Source organism: Amaranthus tricolor, chromosome 1, assembly GCF_026212465.1.
Source record: "Amaranthus tricolor cultivar Red isolate AtriRed21 chromosome 1, ASM2621246v1, whole genome shotgun sequence".
NCBI classification, from domain to species: Eukaryota; Viridiplantae; Streptophyta; class Magnoliopsida; order Caryophyllales; family Amaranthaceae; genus Amaranthus; species Amaranthus tricolor.
In genome coordinates this window covers 2,043,214-2,066,087 of record NC_080047.1, presented here as the reverse complement: position 1 = coordinate 2,066,087, position 22,874 = coordinate 2,043,214, and the positions used below count along the sequence as shown (strand labels likewise).

The 22,874-nt window shown below is 33.2% G+C and overlaps 3 protein-coding genes across 7 annotated transcripts; 1 reads left to right on the top strand and 2 right to left on the bottom strand.

Annotated features, from left to right (window-relative positions):
* Positions 1 to 835: 835 nt before the first annotated feature.
* On the bottom strand, positions 836 to 3,233 carry LOC130798438 (uncharacterized). Its single transcript, XM_057661425.1, has 4 exons — positions 2,963 to 3,233; positions 2,759 to 2,853; positions 1,721 to 1,975; positions 836 to 1,214 (listed from the first exon to the last, which is right to left on the bottom strand). Exons 1-4 carry the CDS (start codon positions 3,087 to 3,089, stop codon positions 1,050 to 1,052), a joined length of 642 nt encoding a protein of 213 aa, XP_057517408.1. The 5' UTR covers positions 3,090 to 3,233; the 3' UTR covers positions 836 to 1,049.
* A 1,849-nt stretch (positions 3,234 to 5,082) lies between these two features.
* Positions 5,083 to 11,693, top strand: LOC130798414 (protein DJ-1 homolog C). 3 transcript variants are annotated; one of them, XR_009039050.1, is made up of 9 exons: positions 5,083 to 5,618; positions 6,117 to 6,317; positions 6,828 to 6,977; positions 7,093 to 7,272; positions 8,159 to 8,227; positions 9,846 to 10,046; positions 10,595 to 10,732; positions 10,865 to 11,220; positions 11,306 to 11,693. XR_009039050.1 is itself a non-coding variant. In XM_057661387.1 (8 exons), the coding sequence occupies exons 1-8, from the start codon at positions 5,370 to 5,372 to the stop codon at positions 11,075 to 11,077; spliced, it is 1,401 nt and encodes a 466-aa protein (XP_057517370.1). In that variant the 5' UTR covers positions 5,083 to 5,369; the 3' UTR covers positions 11,078 to 11,693. The 3 variants fall into 3 exon arrangements, 1 of the variants encoding a protein (XP_057517370.1); XM_057661387.1 differs by having other exon boundaries at positions 10,865 to 11,693; XR_009039051.1 differs by lacking the exon at positions 8,159 to 8,227 and having other exon boundaries at positions 5,142 to 5,618.
* Positions 11,694 to 12,480: 787 nt separating this feature from the next.
* On the bottom strand, positions 12,481 to 20,179 carry LOC130798396 (uncharacterized). 3 transcript variants are annotated; one of them, XM_057661356.1, is made up of 5 exons: positions 19,902 to 20,179; positions 16,156 to 16,413; positions 15,561 to 15,704; positions 14,325 to 15,080; positions 12,481 to 13,256 (listed from the first exon to the last, which is right to left on the bottom strand). In XM_057661356.1, exons 1-5 carry the CDS (start codon positions 20,013 to 20,015, stop codon positions 13,026 to 13,028), a joined length of 1,503 nt encoding a protein of 500 aa, XP_057517339.1. In that variant the 5' UTR covers positions 20,016 to 20,179; the 3' UTR covers positions 12,481 to 13,025. The 3 variants fall into 3 exon arrangements, with proteins under 3 accessions (XP_057517339.1, XP_057517355.1, XP_057517347.1); XM_057661372.1 differs by having other exon boundaries at positions 12,481 to 13,147; XM_057661364.1 differs by having other exon boundaries at positions 12,481 to 12,900.
* Positions 20,180 to 22,874: the final 2,695 nt, after the last annotated feature.

Sequence of the window (22,874 nt, the reverse complement as noted above, 5' to 3'; positions counted from 1 at the left end):
TCAGCAAGCGCTGCTGGTCAACCACTTAAAGCCCCTCACAGGTGTATTTTTGAACAGAATTGATTTTTTGTTACAGGTACAACCCAATACAGATTTCTAATGATTCTACTCGTATTCATTTAAAATATGCACTTCTCTTGATAAATGTTTCAATATGCACTAGAAAGCAGGAGCACTGAGGTGCTACTACGATTCAAACCATCCTCCTCAACAGGGAGACATTTCAAATGTTAACATCACTCAAACTAAATGCAGACTGCCTCAAATAATCAAAGGAAAAACACAACATAAAAAAGGTAAGAAAAAATTGTCTATAAAAGCAGCAAGTATAGCACTGATCACCCACCTAAAGCACAGAACCTTCAAGTAAAAGTTTATACTCAATGAGAAAAGCAGAAAAAGAATAGCTAATATGAAACTACAATCAACAGTCAGGAGCAGACCCCAATGTTGCTTAAAACCAATAACATCATCATGTACGCCTTGTTACATTGATATAGCAAACCTCAACTTAAGGGTACATATTCAAATGCACTGAATTTGAACTATTACATCACTAGAAGAGTATGAAGTGGTATACCACATATGCATATCTATCTGGCTAACTAGATAGCACTAGTATGCAACATCGTTTAAGAGTGAAATAAAGCAAGCACTATCAGTTTAACAAATCAGAAGACCACATAAACACACATGCTTAAAGTCTCTTGAAACATAAAAATGTATCCAGCAACAATGAAAAATCAGTTTCTGCAAGTAAATAAATCTAGTAACGATAGAGAAAATGGTAATAATGCAAGCAAGAACAGAGTTCATAGAAACAAAACAAAGAACATAAATCATGGAAAAAACCCAAAAATATCAAAATTATGAAGAGAACCTTGTTTGCATTCTCCCTTAACACTTTATAAGCTGCGTATGAGCACAGCAGAAAATATAGTAAATAAAATTTATAAATTCAACAAGATAAAACCTATATCATAGTTACAGAGCTTCAGATACATAGATGCAGAATGTACATACTATATAGTACCATATGTCCAAATCTTTTAGATGCCAAAGAAGCCATCATCGCCATTGTCAATATCACGATACTCAAAATTAACATCTCCTCCACTACCTCCATATTTGAAACTTGAATTTATATAACATTTCATACCATCAAATAGATTCAAATTATCCACGAGCTTATGATAAGCATTACAGCCACAACACTGCAAAACAAACAAAAAATTATGCAGCTTAGGACTGATTAATGCACAAGAAAGATGACACGTTTTGAATTCTGGTATGAAGTGTGCCATCTTTAAGAATTGATAATCAAATATTTCAAAATATCTTCTTATGATCATTAGATCCCAAGCAAGTACACCCGGTGTCCCAAAGAATGAGCCTCAATTTTCTTTTTTGTCCGTCCCATTGAATAGCCCCATTTTTATTTTTGATCATGATTCGCTCTTCATCCACCCATTTATCCCACTTTCCATAAATATACTTTTCCTTTACCATTTTATTCACTTTTTTGGATTTACACCTCATTTGCAGTTGGGGATATTTATAGGACAGAAGGAGTATTTGGAGAGAAAATTGTTAAAGAACCTCTCAATAATACAAACAAGATACTCATTTCTAGAGCTCTTTAAGAAGTTTACAAATCATAGTTAGGCAATGAAACACTATCAAATATCTGGTCCACACATTATGAGAATGAACCCATTACCTGAACAAAAACTGTACCATCAGTGTATGCGTGAGGATTTATGGCGCGAGTTGTGCGTTGACTACAAATGTTACAAGTAAAAGCAATAAGCATTCTTCGCCGGGGTGATTTTGTGAATAGAGACCAAGGGAAAGTAGATATCTTCGCATTACTAGATTCGGAATCTCCAGCAGACTCAGGAGGTCCTTCCATCCCAGAACCTGTTGTCCATCCTTTGCCAGTAGCAGCACTTAATACCAAACCCATTGCAGTATCCTGAGGAAAGATTTGATCAGCATGAGAATAATAGTAAATTTATATCTAGCACATACAAATTCATATTTAGATTACCAACTCCATCAAAGCAAACGAACATACAAAGTTCCCTCAACTAATACACCAAGAATTCACAATCACAACAATAGAGGAAAAAAGGAAACAACTTAATGCAACCGCCAATGATCTTTGTCCAAGGCACGACCGACAAGAAACCTATAGATCACTCAAAAAAGATTCAAAAGAAAGATTTCACCCTAGAGAGTGTTGCTGTTCTTCACCCTGACGTTTCCAAAATCAATCCTAAGATCATCAATACGCTAAATACCTGGGTTTCAACCAAAATGATTGCTACCTAGCTGAACCTTATCAAACTGTCTTCCATCAAAAACTCGTAAACACAAATGGAAACACTGTCACTTCATTCATATTCACCCCACTAAAAACCTCCCTTTTCCCATCCATCAAAACCTTGCACCCTCATGTCCTTGGCCTTCTATAATTACCTCTCCTCACCAAATTCCACAACCCGTAAGCAGAATCTTCATCCCGAATATACCCTAGACTGTCAATGATATACATTAACCAAAAGTAACCAAATATCGACATGTTGTTGACATAAGTACTTAACCTACTTTAACATCAAAATACAGAGAAAACGTAGCATTCCAATAACTGAATCACATAAACTTCAGCATAAACGGCAACCAGCGATCGGGCAATCATCTAACCCAGCGCAAATCAAAACACCCAATTTAATTGATTACAGGGGGAGAAAATAACCTTAGAAAGAGGGGAGAGAGAAAAACGTTGATTATTAACAGGAACAATCCTTGTCTCCTTCGACTCAGATTGCAAATCACTCTCGTCATCTCTACCTGCAAACATCAAAAATCAAACTCATCACAATTCGAAAATCAAAATCAATCGTTTATTCGGCCTAAAGAAAATGAAATCAAACAAATACAAAAAAAAAATGATAATCACCTTTAGAAGCGAGTGGGTAACGGAGAAGATGAGGACGCGACGGTTGTTTAGCAGAGAAAATAGAGAGAGGAGAAGAAGATGATGATTTGACAGTAACTGTTGCAGACGACAATTTTAGGGTTTCCATGAATTTGATTGCAGAATCGTAGGCAGGGAAGTGCGAAGAGATGGAAACAATCAGAACAAAATTGGAAAGAACTAAGAGAAGACGAAAAATGTACTTCGCTGTTCTGTATGAGAGTAGAGAAGTGAGGACCTATCATTTGTCAGCCTTTTCCGTTGGTATAAATATCGGTTGATATTCCCCATTAAGTCGGTTTATATTTATTTCTACTGCTACATTTATTTTTGTATGTAATTTAATATACTTCCTCCGTTTCATAATACCTGTTATATTTTTTATTTTTGGCAATTTCATATTACTTGCTACATTTCCGTTTTTAGTAATAAAACAATCATTTAAAGTTCTACCTACCCCTATTTTTATACTATACTATACTCTATAAAGTAACCTAACAACTTATTTTTCCTTTTTCTTTTTCAATTAACAATAATAATATACTACTCTATAAAGTAAACAATCAGCTACAGTGTAGGTCAATCACTTTTCTTAATTCCCGTGCCCATGCAAATGTAGCGACTAAAATGGAACGGAGGAAGTATATTTTAACATTTTATATTTTTTTTATTTAATAAAATATTAAAAAAATTACATGTTAAAAATTAAATTTTAAGACGAATAAAATAAGATTTTATATCATTATATTATTTGTTATGCATGAGTTGGAGTTACCAATACAAAACTGAAGATTAATAGTGCTACTATTAATATGCAGCGAGTATTATGGAATGGGAGAAGTATTATATTGGGAAAATTATCAATAATAAACTAACTTTTGTTTGATATGCTAAAAATAGTTTTATTTATTATTTATTTTTAAATAAGTCTTTCTATTAGGTATATTTGCAAAAAATAAATTGATCCATTGTTTATGATCGTCTTTAAAGTTTCTTTGTAAATTAAGAATTATGAATAAAAATAGTTGAATTTATATTCAGCATTATATCGAATAGGTGGGTTCATTAAAAAATAAACAAAATTTAAATTTATTTTCAACAAATGAAGCAAAGAATAATTTTTTTTTACATCTTCCCCGGTTAATATTTGCTTATGGTTATCTACCATTCTCATATAATTTTGATGAATTTTTAAAATTCCATTCACGTAAACTACATAAATTTCGTTATTTTCATTAAAACTCTTAGAAAATTCATATTTTCTATTTAAAGGGTGTTCTATTTATTTCCCTTGAAAAAACTACATATCTCCTTGATACTAATTCAAAGGTATATATATATATAAGAATTCCATTTATTTGACACTTTATTTTTATTTGGTCTAGCAGGTTGAATGATCCTATGAGCAATTCAAAATTAGTTGATTGTTTAATTCTCAAAATAGTAAAAAGAAAAATCCTCTATCAATAGGATAAACATATGTTTACTTCACTTTATTTTTATTGTAACTATTCATTTTACTTATTATAATTGATTTTTACTTATTGTAATTAATTTTTGCTCATTAAAACTATTTTTTATTGATTAATTTTTTATTTTTTTAACTAAACATAACTGTTTCTTGACATTCTCTTTGGCACTCTTCATATACGTGTTTCTTGACATTATTCCTTTAATTATTTAAGAAAAACACAATTAAATTTAAATTCTTATTTTTTTTTATTTTTAAAAGGCTTATTTAAATTTTAAGTTAGGTTGAATAAATGTAGAGAACTAGATAATAATTAAATATAAGATATTTTTAAAAAATAGATATAATTCAAATTTTTAAAGACTTCTATTTTCACTATTATCAAATTTTTAAACCCAAAATCCATTTCCTCTCCCTTTTCATATTTAGAATATTTTTTTTAGCTTGATTATCAAAGTTGTTTTGAGTTTGATTGTTATAATAAGTTTGTATGAGGCATGATTACACATGTTTTCTTTTCGAGCTAGTATTTTTTTTAGGTCCAACCCATTAAAATTTAATGCATACTTACATTATTTTTAATATTTACTATTTTTAATACGTATTTATAATATTTTAAATGCCTACTTACATCATTTTTAATACCTACTTATAATTTTTTTAAAAATATATATTAAATCGACCCATTAAAATAGTCTCTCAAAAAACATCTCTCGCTATTGTTTTCTCTTTTAATTATAGTCTGTTTGTATAGTCATGGGAATTGGGAAGTACACTCCATACACTCCAAGTGTTCGAGGAATTGCTTAACAGAACTTTCTAGCTAACTATTTTCTGTGCTTATACACTGAACATCTTAAAGCAATTTCATACTTTGTTGAACACTAAAAGCCAGCAGAAAATTGCTACTACACCTTAATGGAGAGTTTATCATCTGTATTGGCTACAAAGTCATGTTATTTTGGTCATGTAAATTTCAATTCCCACACCACTCGAAAGAAGTATTCAGCTAGTCTTCTTCCTTGTCTTTCTTCACCCTTTTCTGTGCCATTTCGAGGATTGCCCACTTTCAAAAGAAGTCCAATAAGAGTAACTGTGGCTGCTGCTGCTGCAACTGAAGTAATAGCTACAGATAATCCAGCTTCAAGTGCATCTACTCCTAAAAAGGTACTTTTTTCCTTTATTAGTTGTGCTTAGATACTTGTAATTTGAGGAATTATATATTGATGGGTATAAAAGTTGATTTCGTTGATATTATAAACAAAAGGGTGGTTCTTCTTTCTTGTTATGCTCAGCATCAGATGACTAAGCCCTAAATAGTTGACCTCGAATTGTATTACTTGCCTTTGGTTTGGACTTGCAGTAAAAAACAAAAATTTGAATTGTATGGATTGAATGAAATGAGAGATTACGTGGATAAGAATTAATGAACGAAATTGAGGTTGTTTGGGAAAATGGGATTGTAGCAAATTTTATGAGATGTTTTAGTTAAGAAAATATAGCAAATTTAGTGAAAATTTAGCAAATTTCAAGAGGATGGGAAAGTATTATTCTTTTGTTTCAAAATTGTAATGGGTTTGATTGCTATGATGATAGAAAAAGATGGATTGTTTCATCTTTTTTTTTGCAAAGTGCTTGATTTGAGTTTTTGTTTATGTTGAACAGGTTTTAGTTCCTATTGGTTATGGAACAGAAGAAATGGAAGCTGTAATATTGGTGCGTGTTCTGCGCCAAGCTGGCGCTTATGTAACTATTGCTTCTGTTGAACTACAGCTTGAAGTGGAGGCTTCTGGTGGTGTGAAGCTTGTTGCTGATACCTTAATCAACTCTTGCACTGATGAGATATTTGATCTTATAGCCTTTCCGGTTAGTTCTTTCGTGCTTATTCGTTTAGCCGTCCTCATTAGTTTTTAGTTGTGATTTAAGCAGAGAGCATTACATTACAAAAAAGGTAGAAACGGAGTGTGCTGCAAAACCCTTTTTGAAGTCTTAGTGATTCCTAATAGCATTCTATTCAATTGGAGAATGTCTTATTATTTTAGACATATTAGTTAAAACAAGTTTATGTATATCGTGAGTGCGTGATTATTGGAGGCTTAAGCTATTGTCTCTGATTAAGGACACATTTGCTTCTTTTGTCATTTTACGTTTTATCATTTTATGAGTCTCCAAAACTGGCAACCGGTGTTAAATATTCCATTTGAAATGAGGTGTGGATGAGATTCGAACTCGTGACCTTCAGTCAGATTGACTTCTGATACCTTGTCAAAGAACCAACTAAACCAAAAGTTTATGATAGTTGAATCCCCAAGATATTTTTTTACGCTCTATTGGTTATTAGATTATGAATCATAGAGATTGACTTACATGATGCAGGGAGGCATGCCTGGTTCTGCTCGGCTGAGAGACAGTGAAATCCTTCGCAATATTGCTAGCAAACATGCGGAGGAGAAAAGGTTATATGGTGCTATATGTGCTGCTCCTGCTGTTACACTCCGGCCATGGGGACTATTAAGGAGAAAGAAGGTATTCATTTGCACTATCCTCAATTTTATGTCTTGCATTATTTTAGGAGTATAGGGTCATATATAAGGTTATAGAAGTATTAATCTGTTAACTTTTCGTGAACTTTCACAACAAGATCACTGGTCACCCTGCTTTCATGGACAAACTTTCCACATTTTGGGCTGTCAAATCCAACATCCAAGTTTGTGGAGAGCTGACAACAAGTCGTGGCCCAGGAACTACTTTTGAATTTGCTCTGTCACTGGTTGAGCAATTGTTTGGGGAGTCTGCTGCCGAGAATGTCAAAGATATGCTGGTAAGCTAGTGGGTATATTTTGCACCGTATGGAGAATCTGAATCGTTCTTTTGATCATATATTCGTTATAACTTTTTTCTTTATTGAGTTTGTAACCTGTCTTGACTTCATCCATGCATATTTTACCTCAATTGAATTTGAAAATGGAACTTTTCGTATGTCTTACTATTATCTAAGCATATGTTGTGGTATATGAGAAGGGCAGAGATAACAGGAAATTGGGAATATAAAAGGAAGGAGTCCGCAATTTTGCAAGATGATGCATAAAAAAACAATTTTGTCGACAACCTTGCGTTAATAATTCCTTTTCCATGAAATCCCATGCAACATAGCCTATGCAGAGATTTGATATCCTGAATTGTATATTATCATAGCAGATAAGTTATAAATGAGTTGCCATTGGTCATAGTTGTCCTACAAAATGTATACCCTTTACTGATCAGATGAACAAATCAAATGCAATACGAACCATTCTATTTCATATCATTTGTTATTAATGTCAAGATGCAGTGATATCTACTCCTATGGTTTGAGATCCTTTACATTATGTTTGGATAACATTTTTAGAAGGAAAGTAAGGGAAGGAGAGATTGGTGTTTCCTTTCAAAATTTTCCAATGTTGGGAAGCTTTGTTTTGTTGAAAATGTGAAGGAATTCGTCCTTCCAATTCCTGTCCCTCCTTTTCCCTCCCTTTCCCTGTTGGTATCCAAGTGTGGGAAATGCAATCCCTTCCTTTCCCTCTGTTTCCTCCTATTCAAACATAATGTAAGTGACCTTCAAATTAAGACTAGATTTATCTTTATGATAGTATATATTCTTTAACTACATTTTTACTTGCCTAAAGAAGTGTATCAATAATCCGTATATTTCTGCACTCACTATTCAGCTACTGAGTGAAGATCAGGCCAAAAAAGAGCTCAATGAAGTGGATTGGTCACTGGATCACTCTCCTCATGTAAGTATTATTCAACCTTCTATTTAATTCAGCTACCGAGTGAAGATCAGCCCATAAAAGGAACATTTTAGGTTTTGCCAGACTTAGCCCCAGTTGAGGAACCTTCAAATTGTTTGTTACCTTATGTGCAATTTGGTGAACCATTCCACAACAACTTCCACTACCAATATGATAGCGGAGAAAAAGGAACATTTTAGGTTTTGCCGGACATAGCCCAGTTTTTGCTGCATTTTTTTTTACCAATTACATGATATGTTTCTACTTGGTGTAATTTCCTGTACCAATATACCATACTGAATCTCAATTCTTCCACAGTGATGCTATTATAAACTAATAATGCAAAATACAAATTACAATTGAGAATTTGTATTTTCCCTTTGTTGATTGCTAAAATAAAACTTACAAAATACACTAAGAATAAATTTGAAGATTATCTTTGTAACGACAACCATTACCCGGAAACTTGGTACTTGTTGTAGGTGTGTAATCACTTTCTTTTTGTTATTTTTCCCCCACAAAGGTACTTGGGTTTTTGATTTGGAAATTCACAACGAGATACAAACAACACAACACACCCTTAGTACTTAGGGTATGTCACTTAACAACAAATGTTTGGTGAATTATAAGCTTTGGAAGTTCTAACAAAAGTTAATTACTCTCTTGAAAGAACACAAGTGAAAGAGAAAGAGCAAGAATGAGAATTCAGAAAATTGGTGTAGTTTCCATCCTTCGCCAAGCCCCTATTTATACTACTTCAAGTATAGCAAACATGGCACAATAAATTGCCAATTGAGATCACCCTCAATAACCTCCAATCAATACTATTAACCAAGGTATTCATGAGCATTATTGCTCCCAATTACTCCTTTGTAACATCAGAAAAGATATGGAATAAGTGAAGGAATCCAATGCAATTAACTCAAAGAAAACGTAAAGACACAACGGTCATCTCAGAAGAAAAAGCCGAGTCGGCTTTTGCTCCATTCCCTAGAAAGCCGACTCGGCTTTACCTGCTGGACAAAATGTTTTTTCCAGAACCTAAGCCGACTCAGCTTTAGGCCCGAAACTAGGGAAGCCGAGTCGGCTTTTCTTGCTGACTCGGTTTTTCAATTTTTCTTTTGTCCTATCCTTTGAACTCCTTTTGGACCTTGTATTTTAATATATATTGTCCTACTGCTATTTGTAGTACTTGGTGATTATATATTTAGGATTATTAGACACTAAATGTTCATCAGATGCATGTCATCTAACGGAAGGCTTGGAAGCACTGAGGGGACTTCTTTTCCCTGAAAGAGAAGAGAAGAAAGTGTAGGTTTCCACATCATCTCTGCTATCTAGTTGTAAACGCCTCACCCGTGAAACATCAATTATAACTACACAAATTCTTGTATGAAACGGTCTCACCGTGAGACACGCCTCATACATGGGTTAAATAGCCCAATAATACAGAGTATTAGCATTTATACTTCTTGTTTTTGAGGTCGTCTCACCGAAAGACGGTCCTCTTATAACTACTGATGGAATTATTGAGTAAAATTCACTTTTTTAACTAAATGAGTCATCTCTGTTTGCCTAGGAATGATCCACTGATTATCGTGTTCACAATTCTTTGATGTAGGTGCTCATTCCTGTGGCGAATGGATGTGATGAGGTAGAGGTTGTTACGATAGTTGACATCCTTAGAAGAGCGAAAGTTAATGCCGTAGTTGCATCAGTTGAGAAGTCCCAGAAAATTTTAGCATCTCATGGAACAAAAATTATTACAGACAAGTTGATTGATGTAGCTGCCGAGTCCATTTATGATTTGATTATTCTTCCGGTGAGATCATTGTTGTCTTGATACTTGCATGTCTAGGAGATACACGCCTTCAATTCTTACTCTTACCAAAAGATTGTCTAATTCCTGTTGAGTATCTTGTATTGGGTTTAGAAAATGAATTTAATATCAATCACAGTTGTCGAACAGTCCATATGCAAAGGGAGCTCAACAATTCAATGAAGATAACACAATCTCAGGGACATATGAAGTACTCTATTATTGTTTTATTTGTGTTTGTGTGGGGTGATGGTAGAATGGTCTGATGACATTGCAGGGGCAAAGCAAAAATTGACAAATTCTTTGAAGGACCTGTGAAATTTAAAAAATTATAATATTTTTCTAACAATTTTTGTATCTTTAAAACTTAACATATACTACGTAATCAAATATTGAGGCCTCTTATTTTGTGGGACCTTGTGCGGTCGAACATGTTGAACATGCTCGGAACCTCCTCTGTGACATTGGCTTATATGTCATTTCTACTGTAAGTTCAGGATCGTGTGATTTTTACCTGGTTTCTGATAGAACGTTTTTATGTGTATTTTTAGGGTGGCTTCAATGGAGCTAAGCGGCTAAGTAAGTCGAAGGCTCTTAAGAAGCTACTTAAAGAACATGAATCTGGTAATAGAATTTATGGAGCAATATCTTCCTCTCTGGGCGTCCTGCAGAAACAAGGGTTACTCAAGGTAATGTTCTTTCTGATCTGTTTGTATCCTTTTCTTGTCGTTAAATGGATAATATGATAATAATTGGAACCCGAAAGAGAGTTAAAGGAGAAAAGGGATTATTGCTTGACTCAACCTTCTGATGTTAAATAGGGCAAGATAATAACTGCTCACCCCTCTATATCGGACAAGCTAAAAAATGACGTGGTTGATGATGCCAAAGTAGTGATTGATGGGAAGGTTATTACGTCTAAGGGACTCGCTACTACAACCGACTTTGCCCTTGCTATTGTGAGCAAGCTTTTCGGACATGCTCGTGCAAGAAGTGTCGCAGAAGGTCTTGTTTTCGAATACCCAAGAAACTAATTGCAAAGATTGACGCTCAGCAATGTTTAATGACAAGAATGAATTCTTTGATCCCTCCGCTGTCTGAGTTTAGCGGTCGATACATCACGCTCAACTCATCGAAAACAAAGTTAATATCAAATTATTCTTGAATAATCGTGTGGGTAAGACTTTCTGATGATTTATCGTCTGATTCCTTAGTTTAGATTTTCGGTCATACACTATCTACCGTTCCTTGAATCTTTTCAGAGGTTTGGCTGCATAAAGCCTTGGAGGACTCGTAATAGACTCGACAATATTCAGTTGATGACCTGCGTTCAACATGGTTTTTCCTGAATCGATCATCTCCGAAATGTCAGACTGCTGTTAACTCATCAAACTACTGCTGGCCGCTGTTTATTTTTGCTGCAAGTGATGGAACATTCGATAAATTATAATAATGTTCATCATTGTGTTTCTGGAAAGAATGCTGCTAAGAAAGTAGTCGCCACTCGTCACTGGGTTTGTACATACAATACTGCTAAGAAAAATGGCTTATGCAACCCTAGAGTTGTTTTCCTCTAACAATCAAAAATAGTACATTCATTTGTAAAAAATGACAACAAACTTTTGGTACACAAGCATTTTTTTAAATCAATGTGGTGACCTTGACCTTCTAACTTTTCCGTGTAGTAGACAAAAGAGAATTTTTTTTGTTAACTTTACGCTATTTTTTAACCAAAGTAATGACATTTTTTTAATTAATAAACATCGTAATCACTCTAATTGATCACATATTTCAAAATACGGTAGAAATAAGTACTTAATTTAACTAAATATTTAACATTTTGTTTACCATATGGAAAAGTTAAAAGCTAAAGGTCAACATGCGGATTTAAAAACATTTGTAAAAAAATCGAAATTCAAATCACCACATAAAATTTCCTTTTTTTATTTGACCCAATTAATTCGTTCAGTGGTGTTTTTTTTTTCTTATCCACCAACTATAAACTAATAAGCTAATTTTTACAAATTAGTGAAATATTGTAGACTTTTAAAGGTTTGGATGTATACGACATGGGAATATTTCCCAGTTTTGTAAAATTTGAAAAATAGCAACATTCCGAAATAAAGCTATTACCTAAATTGGTTAAATTCTAAAGGAAAATCGAATTTTGTCTCGATTTTTCTAAAAAAATCCTAGGCTCAACTCTTATTTAGTCATTTTTTCACCGTCTATCTTGTAATTAAAAAAACATGTTACAAGTTTTAAAAAGCAGAGGAAGTAAATAATAAATGATTTTTCTAAAAAAATTCTAGGCTCAACTCTTATTTAGTCCTTTTTCCACCGTCTATCTTGTAATTAAAAAAACATGTTACAAGTTTTAAAAAGCAGAGGAAGTAAATAATAAATGCAAAGCGAGAAAGTTTGACATATGCGAACCTGAACAAGAAAAAACAAAGCTATATAAAGATTAGACGATGACAAGAACAAAAGCTGAAGATAATGCTCCCAGAAATTGATCATGTTCATGGTAAGAAAAATCTTCGATACTTTAGATGATTCACAAATATTCACCAAGACCATATATACAATTTTAAGGCTCAGACTCTCCCAATAAAATCTAAGAATAATAGTATAATCAGCTGAAAAAATCCTCAGGGCCGCTGAGGTCATCTCCTTCATCATCGGAAGGATAATCGTCGTGCCTTCTGAGTAACATAAACTCGAGGAGATCATGTCTTGAACCAGAATTATCACTGTTGCGCTCCAGATTTGATAGACGGTTTTCCTGAGTAAAGAAGTTCAAAAGCAGCTCCTGAGCTGAAGACATATACATCCAGCGCCTTTGCCTCGGCCTCCACTGGAAATGGATCAAAAATTATTTGTTAGTTTTGGTATCATCTTCATTAAAATCATCATCGTTTTTAGTTTTGATATCATCCAAAATTATCTGCAATCTTCATTGTTGCCATCTTCATCTTCATCTTAATTGTTATCATCATCGATATCATCTTCATCTTCATTGTTATCATCATCAATGTCATCATCATTGTTATCATCATCGATGTAATCTCCATCTCCATCGTCATCATAACCATAGACTTCATCTACGTCATCATATAAGTCGTCATCGTAAGAATCGGTATACAAGTCGTCATCCTCATCAAATTCGGAGTCATCAGACTCAAAGAGAAAAGTTGGAGCACTTATCAGAACCTTTACAGAAAACAATGTATATATAAGTAAGCACCTCCGGTACTTATCTGACATAACAAGCCTATAACTATAAAAGTAAAGCAACCTAGAAATGGGTAAAACATCAAAGATACGATTGCCTCCAAAGAGGCTTTTGCTGGAACAATGTATCAGCCTATCAGGGTCATTTGTACATAGACGCGTTTAATTTGGTGATTTTTTGAGTTTTATATGGATACTTTCAAGTTAAAATCAACTTCTTTTTCGTTAATCTTTATTATCTTAGTCAATGATCCACAATTTTTAATTGAAAATCTGTTTTTGGCTCAATGCAATAAGAATTTTTTAAAAAAATTTAACGGAAAACTACATGATATATTATAGCTATAAGATTAAATATATACTTGTTTGTCCCACTCAATCGGTCCTTCCCAATAAAATTTCCCTATTTCTATTTTTTAATATGACCCACCACTTTTAATGAAAAAATAACATGACTTTTTTTTTATAGCTATAAGAATAAATATATACTTCTCTCTCCCACTCAATTTGCCTCATTTTTTATTTTAGTCCGTCTTAATGAAATTTCCCTATTTCTATATTTGGATAGCCCTACCACTTTTACTCTATCTTGTGTACTTTGTATACAACCTTAATTGGAGCAACAAAAAGGCTCCATAAGAGTTATCAATTAAAAGCAAACCACAGATCAATATACACAGTCCAGGCTAATGATAACAATTGAAAAGTTAGAAATAACATCAAACGCAGGCAGATGACGATGTGAGAAAATAAAAGGCAAAAAGAACGATAAAAAATAGATTGATGATAGGTCAATTACCAGGCAGATGACGAACAATAAATGGATAATATTTACTGAAAGAACAAAAAAAAAGATACGAGCCAGATATCTTTCTTAGGTCACATTCGATGCGTGCAGCTATAAAGCAGCACAAAGTTATTTCGTATTGACAGGCGGTGTCAAGTGACAACATTTTAAGATCGATTCATTTCTAAAGCCCTAAAGTAGAAACTAATGCATATATATGAATTGCTAGTTTATAAAAAAGACTCCAGAAGAGGGAATACCTCATTAATGTTGGCAGGCAAAGTAGCTCTCTTTTCTGCCTTTGGAGTCCATATCTTGACATCATTCTCAATTCCACTACTCGCAAGAACAGCAGTATGAGGATGTGCCTCAATGCAGTTAACAACTTCTTTATCAGCTTCCATCACGCGGATGAGCACTCCATCTTTCTTTCTCCAGATAAATATCCGACCACAATCAGATCCACTAACTACATATTCACTTTTAGGCCCAAAGAAACTTACACCCTTGATTGTGACTTGATTAAGGTGACCCTTGTACACTTGAGGAACAGATTTTATTTCTGTATCCAAGACAGATTTAGATGCCTCAGTAGCATTATCATATCCAAATTCATCGAAATCACTACTTGTTGACAAAGGAGATGATGAAACAGGATTTTGTCCCCATCCCATATATTTACTGAAGAGGTATATATGCTCGTCACTATAGGATACAAGAAGCTCACTTTGGTCAGAAAATGCCAAACCTGTTATGTTTAGACTGTTATCACCAAGTAACTGTACAGGGCAGTAGTAGTTTATAGGTTGATCTGAAGCAGTTAAGCCATCTTCCTTACATTTCCGGATATCATAAACACGAGCAAACTCATCAGACCCTCCAACCCCAAACAGATTAGGACTTCTGGGATCGATTGCGATAGCATTCAAACTCACTTTTAGCCGTATGCCATACCTCCGTTCAGGAGTTGAACGACATGTAAAAAGTTTTGTAGCATCTTTAGTTCTTAGATCAAACTGCATGAAACATCGTAATGTGAGTAAAAATTCAATAGGTATACAAGCACTATCTAATAGAAGATGACCTTGTTGGTGCCTCCTTTTCGTGTTTAGGGGGTGTTTTTGTCCGTTTTATAACCTTGGTTGTAAAATGGTATTTTGGAGTTGATATATTCCTTTTAATTGCCAAAAAAAAAAAGATGATGACTGTAAAGTATGTTGGCGTGTGTAGAACACAAAATTCAAATTCCACATCACCAGAGGTATGCTAATTAAGAGTCAAAAATAGAAGTTATTGGTATAATAATATCCTCCATTTCTTTGTAATAGCTACAACTCACTATTTTATGAAAATCTTTTTGAGACAGGTGTAAAAAAGAAACAGAAGATAGTACACATATCATTATTTTTTGTTAGGATAGTATACATATTCAAAAGTGCAATAGATCTTAAATTATCTCCTGAAAAGAATGAAAATAAAGACACGGAGAAAATTACATGCTGAACCAACGCATCTTCACCGCAACTATAAAAGATGTGAGGACTTCCAGGCTCAATTACCAACTTATGAGCTTGACTTTCATGAGTGCCAAGCAAAAAAGTCTCCACACGGCCACCTTCTGAAATTTGTGCATGTCTCACCTGTAAGCATGGATTTATTGCAATAGAACAAAATTAAACTATGCCGATCAAATGAGTAGGGAGATTGGGAAAAATACGGAGAGTAGAAAAATACCCCAAAAGACATCAGTGGACTATTAAATTTAGGAACAAGGTTATTAACTTCATTGCATACTGATTGCTTAGAAACAGGCCATAAACAGAACTTAAGCTCTGTTCTCATTTCTTGAATTTTGCCGAACTGAAACTACCGACCAAATTGATGTTCCCCAAACAAAACTAACTTATTTCAATGAATGAAACTGATTCACACTAATGTTTACTTGTAAAAATTTTAACCTATTCCTTATCAAACATAAATTTCTTGATTTGAGAAAAAACGCCTTATTAGCTTGGTCAACAACTTTTATACATAACTAACCGTTATACAACTCTCCAAAATAATAATCACAAACAACTCCCATGGAAATACCTGGCCATCTGCTGCACAAGTTACCAAGCTACAGTCATCACTGTAACTGTAAGGCATAAATTTTGCCTGAAAAACATTATGAACATGACCGGAATGAAATGAGAGTTTAGCATGTCCAATTTCCCAATCCCATAGTATAACTTTCCTGTCATCAGAGCCAGACACGAGAATATCACCAGACTCATTGAAGCTTACTGTATTTACACAGCCTCTATGCTTCTCCAACTTCCTCAAAATATCAAACTTGAGAACAAGATCCTGAAAAAAGATAATAGTTTCAATGCAGCTGATCTGACTAGGAATACATATTCATAAATCAAACTTCCATATTCCATACGCATACACAAATCCAGCCAACACGCATAAATGACATACATCAAAATGCAGTAAGGAAACTTTCACACAAAACTCAACCACATACAGTTCATGTCTCTATTGCTCATGGCTCACAACTCACAAGAAACAAGGAAGGAAGAGCATGATAAGTAGTGGAGGAATAATTCTGATACATATACTGACGAAACTTTGGATTCCGAATAGTTAGCTACACTTGGGTTCTGTTTTCCCCCTACCCCTGCCCTACACCTGTCCCGTATCTCCTTTGGCTTCTCTCCTCACTCTCCATTGTCCAGAATCAAGATGGTTGAAAATGCTGGGCCCTGGCTTAACAAATTTTTTAACAAAACCATAACGGGAAGAATATTCCCTGCCCTAACTGATTATTCCACTAATACAATGTCGATAAAGTTCATCCCTTGATGTTTACTAAAATAGAAAACATCTCATCAGCGTTAAAAAAATAAGTGGCTCTTCTATGATCCACTTAATCAGGAAGAGAGTGGCAAAGGGAAACAAATTAATTGTACCATATGGCCTCATCCAAATTCTTGGATCAACAATTGTTATAACTAGCTAGTGCCGCAACTAATTAACATTTTAGCACCATGTACTAAAAATCGAATCACGAAACATTTAACAATGGCATTACTCATTCTAATCCTTCCTCGGTCAATATCTTCTTTCTTATAAACCCTTAAAACAGCATTTTCATGTTTTCTTACCAAAGTATTCAGGTATCCTCTACACATGATCAACCAATTTGTATCAGATGTCACCCCCAGTCCCCACCATATCAATTATCATTTCATTCTTAACCTCATTTCTTTAGGTAAGGGTGAATGGCAGCAGAACTAATAAAGCAGCCTCATCTCCGCTGCTATTAGTTTATAGGCTTGGGTTGCCCAAATCGCCAAAAATTTCAATTATATAAAATATTGAGACTGTGATACATAGCATGAAGACGATAGGATTAAAAATCTCCATTATGAGAAACATTTTTTAATCAAATAGAAAGTCACAAGACTCCTCGAATTATTCCGATCAGCATGATACAGTGTATACTCACCTCAATTGCATTAAGCTGAGTATCTAATTAGTGTTGTGAGGCTCTGGCAGGCAGATTTCACTTCAAACTTCTAGCTTGTCATTGTTATACTATATTGGTTTATAAAATAATATCATTGAAAAATACCAAGCACCAACGCGTTCCCCTAAGATAGTCATCGTGCGCGTGTTCGTAAAAAAGCAGAAAAAAAGTGTTCCAAATTATCCATGAGGAAGTCAAATATCAGAAGTGAACGCTTCTTCAGCAATCTCACCACATTTAAACTATCCACTTTCAAGTATATTTACGAAAACATGCCATTACCCCAATGTAAAATGGATCTCACCTTGTAATACTAATAAGAAAGAGGTTATTTTTGGTTAATTCTTGACTGCAAACAATCCCTTTGTGGTTTCTCCTTAACTGCCCAATTATAGAGGTTTGTACCACTTCTGAAATACTTCCTCATTATTTCAACTTACAAATAGTCCCTTTGATGGAAATTACAACATCACTCTAGGACAATTTGTTTTTTGGTTTCACCTTCTTCCTATCAATTCTCCCCACATCACATGGGCATCCCTTTCTTCATTTTTGACTGCCCTAACAATTATCTCTATAAAGTATACAACTTGCCTTAATTTTTGCTTTATCTATGGCGCTTCACCGTCTTAAACATAGTGCAAAAAAAGAGATTTTTGTTGCAACTGTGATTATATAGTATCCCTTAAATCGGCCTAAATCCTAATTTCTAATACCTGAGCGATAAGGATGGTATCAGTTTGATCTGAGCAAAACGATATAATGTGGCCTTGTTTTTGCCCTATGGTCTTAAAAGGTAAATATTAATATTATGTATTGCACTTCATTAGAAATATTAAAGGGTATAACTTTCATTATGAATATACGTGCAAAATAAATAGCTATCTAGAATACAAGTATCCTACTTCATTCTTTTTACAATTAGTAACAAAAAACCCTATAACAAAGTAACTTTGGATGTTTCCTTTGTTATAACAAAACTAAACAAAATATTTTCCTCCAGTTTTGTGTTTGTTCCTATCACCCTTCTGCTTTTCCTGTGACACAAACCTCTTTCAACATCTTTCATCATGACATGAATAAGAAGTCAAGGTGGGAACTTTAAACGAGCAAAGAAACACACTTGTTAGAAAACCCTCACGGCAGTTTCTACCTCTTTTAACAGTTAATGCAGCTCATGCCCATAGAAACCTTCCTTTTCATCCTTGATGCATTCACCTAGTCAATACCTTTCAATTTCGCTCCCAAATCCCAATACCTCTCCTAGAAGATGGTCATTTCTCATTTAGTGTCCTATCATACTTACAAGTCCTTGCATTCTATCGCTTGATTTTTGTACAAACTTATTCTTTAGTTCCTCAAACCTTTTCTTTTCGAAAGTTTTGTACCCTATTAAGCCTTGTGAAAGATTATTTAAGTAAATTGTGAAAGATTATTTAAGTAAATTGTGACTAGGTACTTCCATACACTATCACACTCTCACTTACTTGCACTGACCTTTGACATTCCATAACTCCACCTCGGCACCTCCTTACGAGTTCTTCAACCATTTTTTATTCTCCAAAAATTCCACGTGAGTCCCTGAGTTCTTCAACCACCCCTTTTTTCTTAAAGTTTTTATCAAAACCAATCTAAGTTTCTAGTTAAATTGAGACATACGCTATACATTAAGTTATTTGGACTTCATGCAATTATGCTTCACTAGTTCTCTTCATCACAAGTCTTGACCTTCAATTCTATGCTCATAAACTTAAGTTAAGAGATCATCAATTTGGCGCAAAACCAACAATCTTCACAACAAGAAAAAACTTGCTCTCTTTTAACTCAAAAGTAAATTTCATTCTTAATTGATCCAAAGCACAGGTATGGAGGAAAATATTGTTTTAATACAATTTTCCGCAACACCTTATTTAATATCAAGTTTCGGCATATGTAGCCACAAATTCTTTTCATTGTTACTACATTATGTCTATAATAATTTTGTTTGAGATCCAGTATTGGTGATCCAAAAAAATACACCCAATAATCTACCTTAGTGTCGATGCAATTTACAATTTCATTGAAAATTACGCATTTACTACACCAAATGTATCACAATATCATCGCCAATTAAATACAACAATGCAAAACGATTACTACACACATCAATAGAAATCACCATCAGCAATCAAAAAACTAATCAAATTGAAGATCAACAAAATTTAACAACCAAAATAACCATAACATATAAAGGAAAAATCAGAAACCCTAAAAAGATTATAGCTTGCAAGAGGAAAAATAAAATTAAAGAAAATAAAAAAATTAGGGTTTGAGAAATAACCTCAGAAGCAACAAGACGATGAGCGAAATTTCTAGTAGAGAGTAGGCCAACTTCCCTTTGCCAAACATTCACAATTGCTTTATCATGTCCACTTCTTGGTCTCTTTATACCCATTTTTTGATAAAATTTTGAGGACGGTTTTTGATCAAATCCTTATTGCTATGATTTAACAATGGAGAATAAACAGTATTTAATTTAATGACGAAAAAAAGGGAAATCACAAAAAAGAGACAAGGAAACTTAAGGGGGGAGTGGAAGATAGAGGTGATCATGGGCGGCCCAGTCCAACCCGCCCCGAAAAAATGAGGGTTTGGATGTCAAAATATGGCCCGATGGGCGGGTTTGGATAGAAAATAAGTGGCCCGATTTTTTTGGGACGGATTTGGGATTTGGTGTTTGGTCCGCGGGCAGGCCCGGCCCGAAAAAGTGTGTGTTCATGATTTGCATTTTAAATTTGTTTTATATTATGTATAATATGTAACAATTGTATTTGATTATTTCAATTATTTTTAATTTGTGTTTTAAATTATGTATAATATGCAACAATTGTATTTGTAGTTTTGTGAATTTCTTTGTCTTTTTTGGTTTTATTTATTTTAGTTTTATATTTTTATTTTTTTGGTTATTTACAAATCACGGTGATTGATTAGAAATTATTAAATAAAAAAATGAGAGTTTTTAATTTAAAGCATTATTGATGAGTGCTTTAAGTTATGGTGAAATAATCATGGTTATCTTAAAATTAATTTAAAATAAAAAAATAGAAGAAATTGTTTGGTACAACACTGCAAGCAGCAGGAGGGAGGCAGGGACCATGAGTTTGTCATTTATATTGGCTGCTTCAATCTCTTTAGATTTTCAATACTTCATAATAGTACCTTTTAGATTGGATAAATAAATTTTACATAAAAATTTAAAAATTATAAAGTTATTTAAATTTTACATAATATATATAAATAATATATAACATAGGCACGCAAAAGCCCGCAAGCCCGGGTTTGGGCAAGAACTTTTTGGCCCGGCCCGGTGTTTGATCACCTCTAGTGGAAGAGTATTGTAGTACTTGTATTTGTTGGTTGTTTTGACATAATCGCATTCAAACGCACCACGTCGGAGTGAAATTATACTGCTGAAATTTGGTGTCAAACAGTCAATGGCTATTTAGGGAAAGCAATGTGAAATGGACCTACCCTAGGTAGATCGCTTGCGAAGCTCAATTTATTGCCCATATATCTAGAATATTTCAAGTTGATTTTTCTAACAATAATTTTACCTATTCATTAACATGATTAATCCTAATTTTAGGGAGTATTTGACTAGAGTAAATTCAGTAATTAGATGACTTGCTATAAAAAATTTTATTTATATTTTTGAAAATGGATAATAACGAAAAAATGTAAGAATTTTAATTCTGAATTGTTTTATTATTCAGATTTTTTATGTAAATTTTTAAATTTTTTTTCTAATTTTACATTAATTTTCAGATTAATTTTTTGGCAAAATTACCTACTATACAAGGTCATCAAGGTAGGATTATTATAGAAAAATCATGAAAATGTTAGACTATTTAGGTAATTTTTCCTTAAAAATATTTAATTTTTAATAATATCTCTGATTGTATATATTTAATTTTTTTTAAAAATTAATATTAATAAAATTAACATTTAGACGAATCAAATAAAAACACACTTGATTATGTTTTAACTTATAGATTGACATTGAAATACAAATTAAAACTGATTAGTAAATGTTGAAAGTGATTAGTAAATACTCTCTCTGTTCCTTGAAATTTTCTATTGGTCATTTTAGGGTGTTTCTTTCATAATCTTTATAGTGAATCTTTCTATTCATATTATAAATTTTAGACAAAAATAACATTATTCATTCTCATTTTAATAATGCTTATATTCTCCAAAAATCTTCCATTAAATTTATTTTAATATTTTTATATTCATTATAATTCACACATATTTTCCCACAATTCAACATGTACATTTAACTAACAATATAAAATAATCCCATTAAAGCAGACAAACTTTACAACGTGCTTGAGGGTTTATTGGCAACCCGACTCATACACGTCCAAGCCCGATCATTGCAATATCAACCCAAACTCTAAGATCTCATCAATAATCAATAATAAATATAAAACAAAACAAATCAAACGATTCTCAAGTTGTTAGCAATGGAAACTCAATGGGTAATTTATCATATATTCAATCTATTCTTTTGAGTTTACATTGTAGAATTGAAAAACTTAAAGAAACAAATAGAGTATTAATTAGCCAAAGAGGATCTACTTTGAACTGTTCAAAATAAATTTGTGTAACATTGATGTCTCCTTTCAAGTTTCACGCGCTCTCTTGAGAGACCGTCTATAATACAGACGTCTCTCAAAAGATTCCAGCCCACATTCTCAACTTACTATATTTAGAAAATATCTTAATTTTAAAAAAATATTGTTTTTAAAAAACCACGCACGTGTCATTTCCAAGAGAAGAAAACTGCTTTTTTTTTGAAGATGAAAAGTTTTCTGATTAATTGCCTATTCCCAAGCAAAATAAAACATCATTTATTAATAAATTAGATTTTTTTCATCTCCCTTCTTCAACCATCGAACATACACACCTTCTACAACTTGAAAATATTTTCTAACAATGGAAAAAATGATGCTTGAATTCGATTATGATTTTTTTTAAATAAAGCTTTATCAATGGTGGAAAATAGTGATGTTGAAGAAGACAACAATATGTACTATTTGGGGAAGGTAATAAAAGCAATTGTGGTTCTTTTATTTTTTTTTAAAAAAATTAAGGTTCGGTGAAAAATAGTGATGTTGAAGAAGACAACTATGACTAATCTTTGGAGAATTGTAATAAAAGCATTTTTGATTATATATTCATATATATGGGGATATAACGAAAATATAATTGGTATTATAACAGTGAACATTTAACATAGGTTGATGTAATT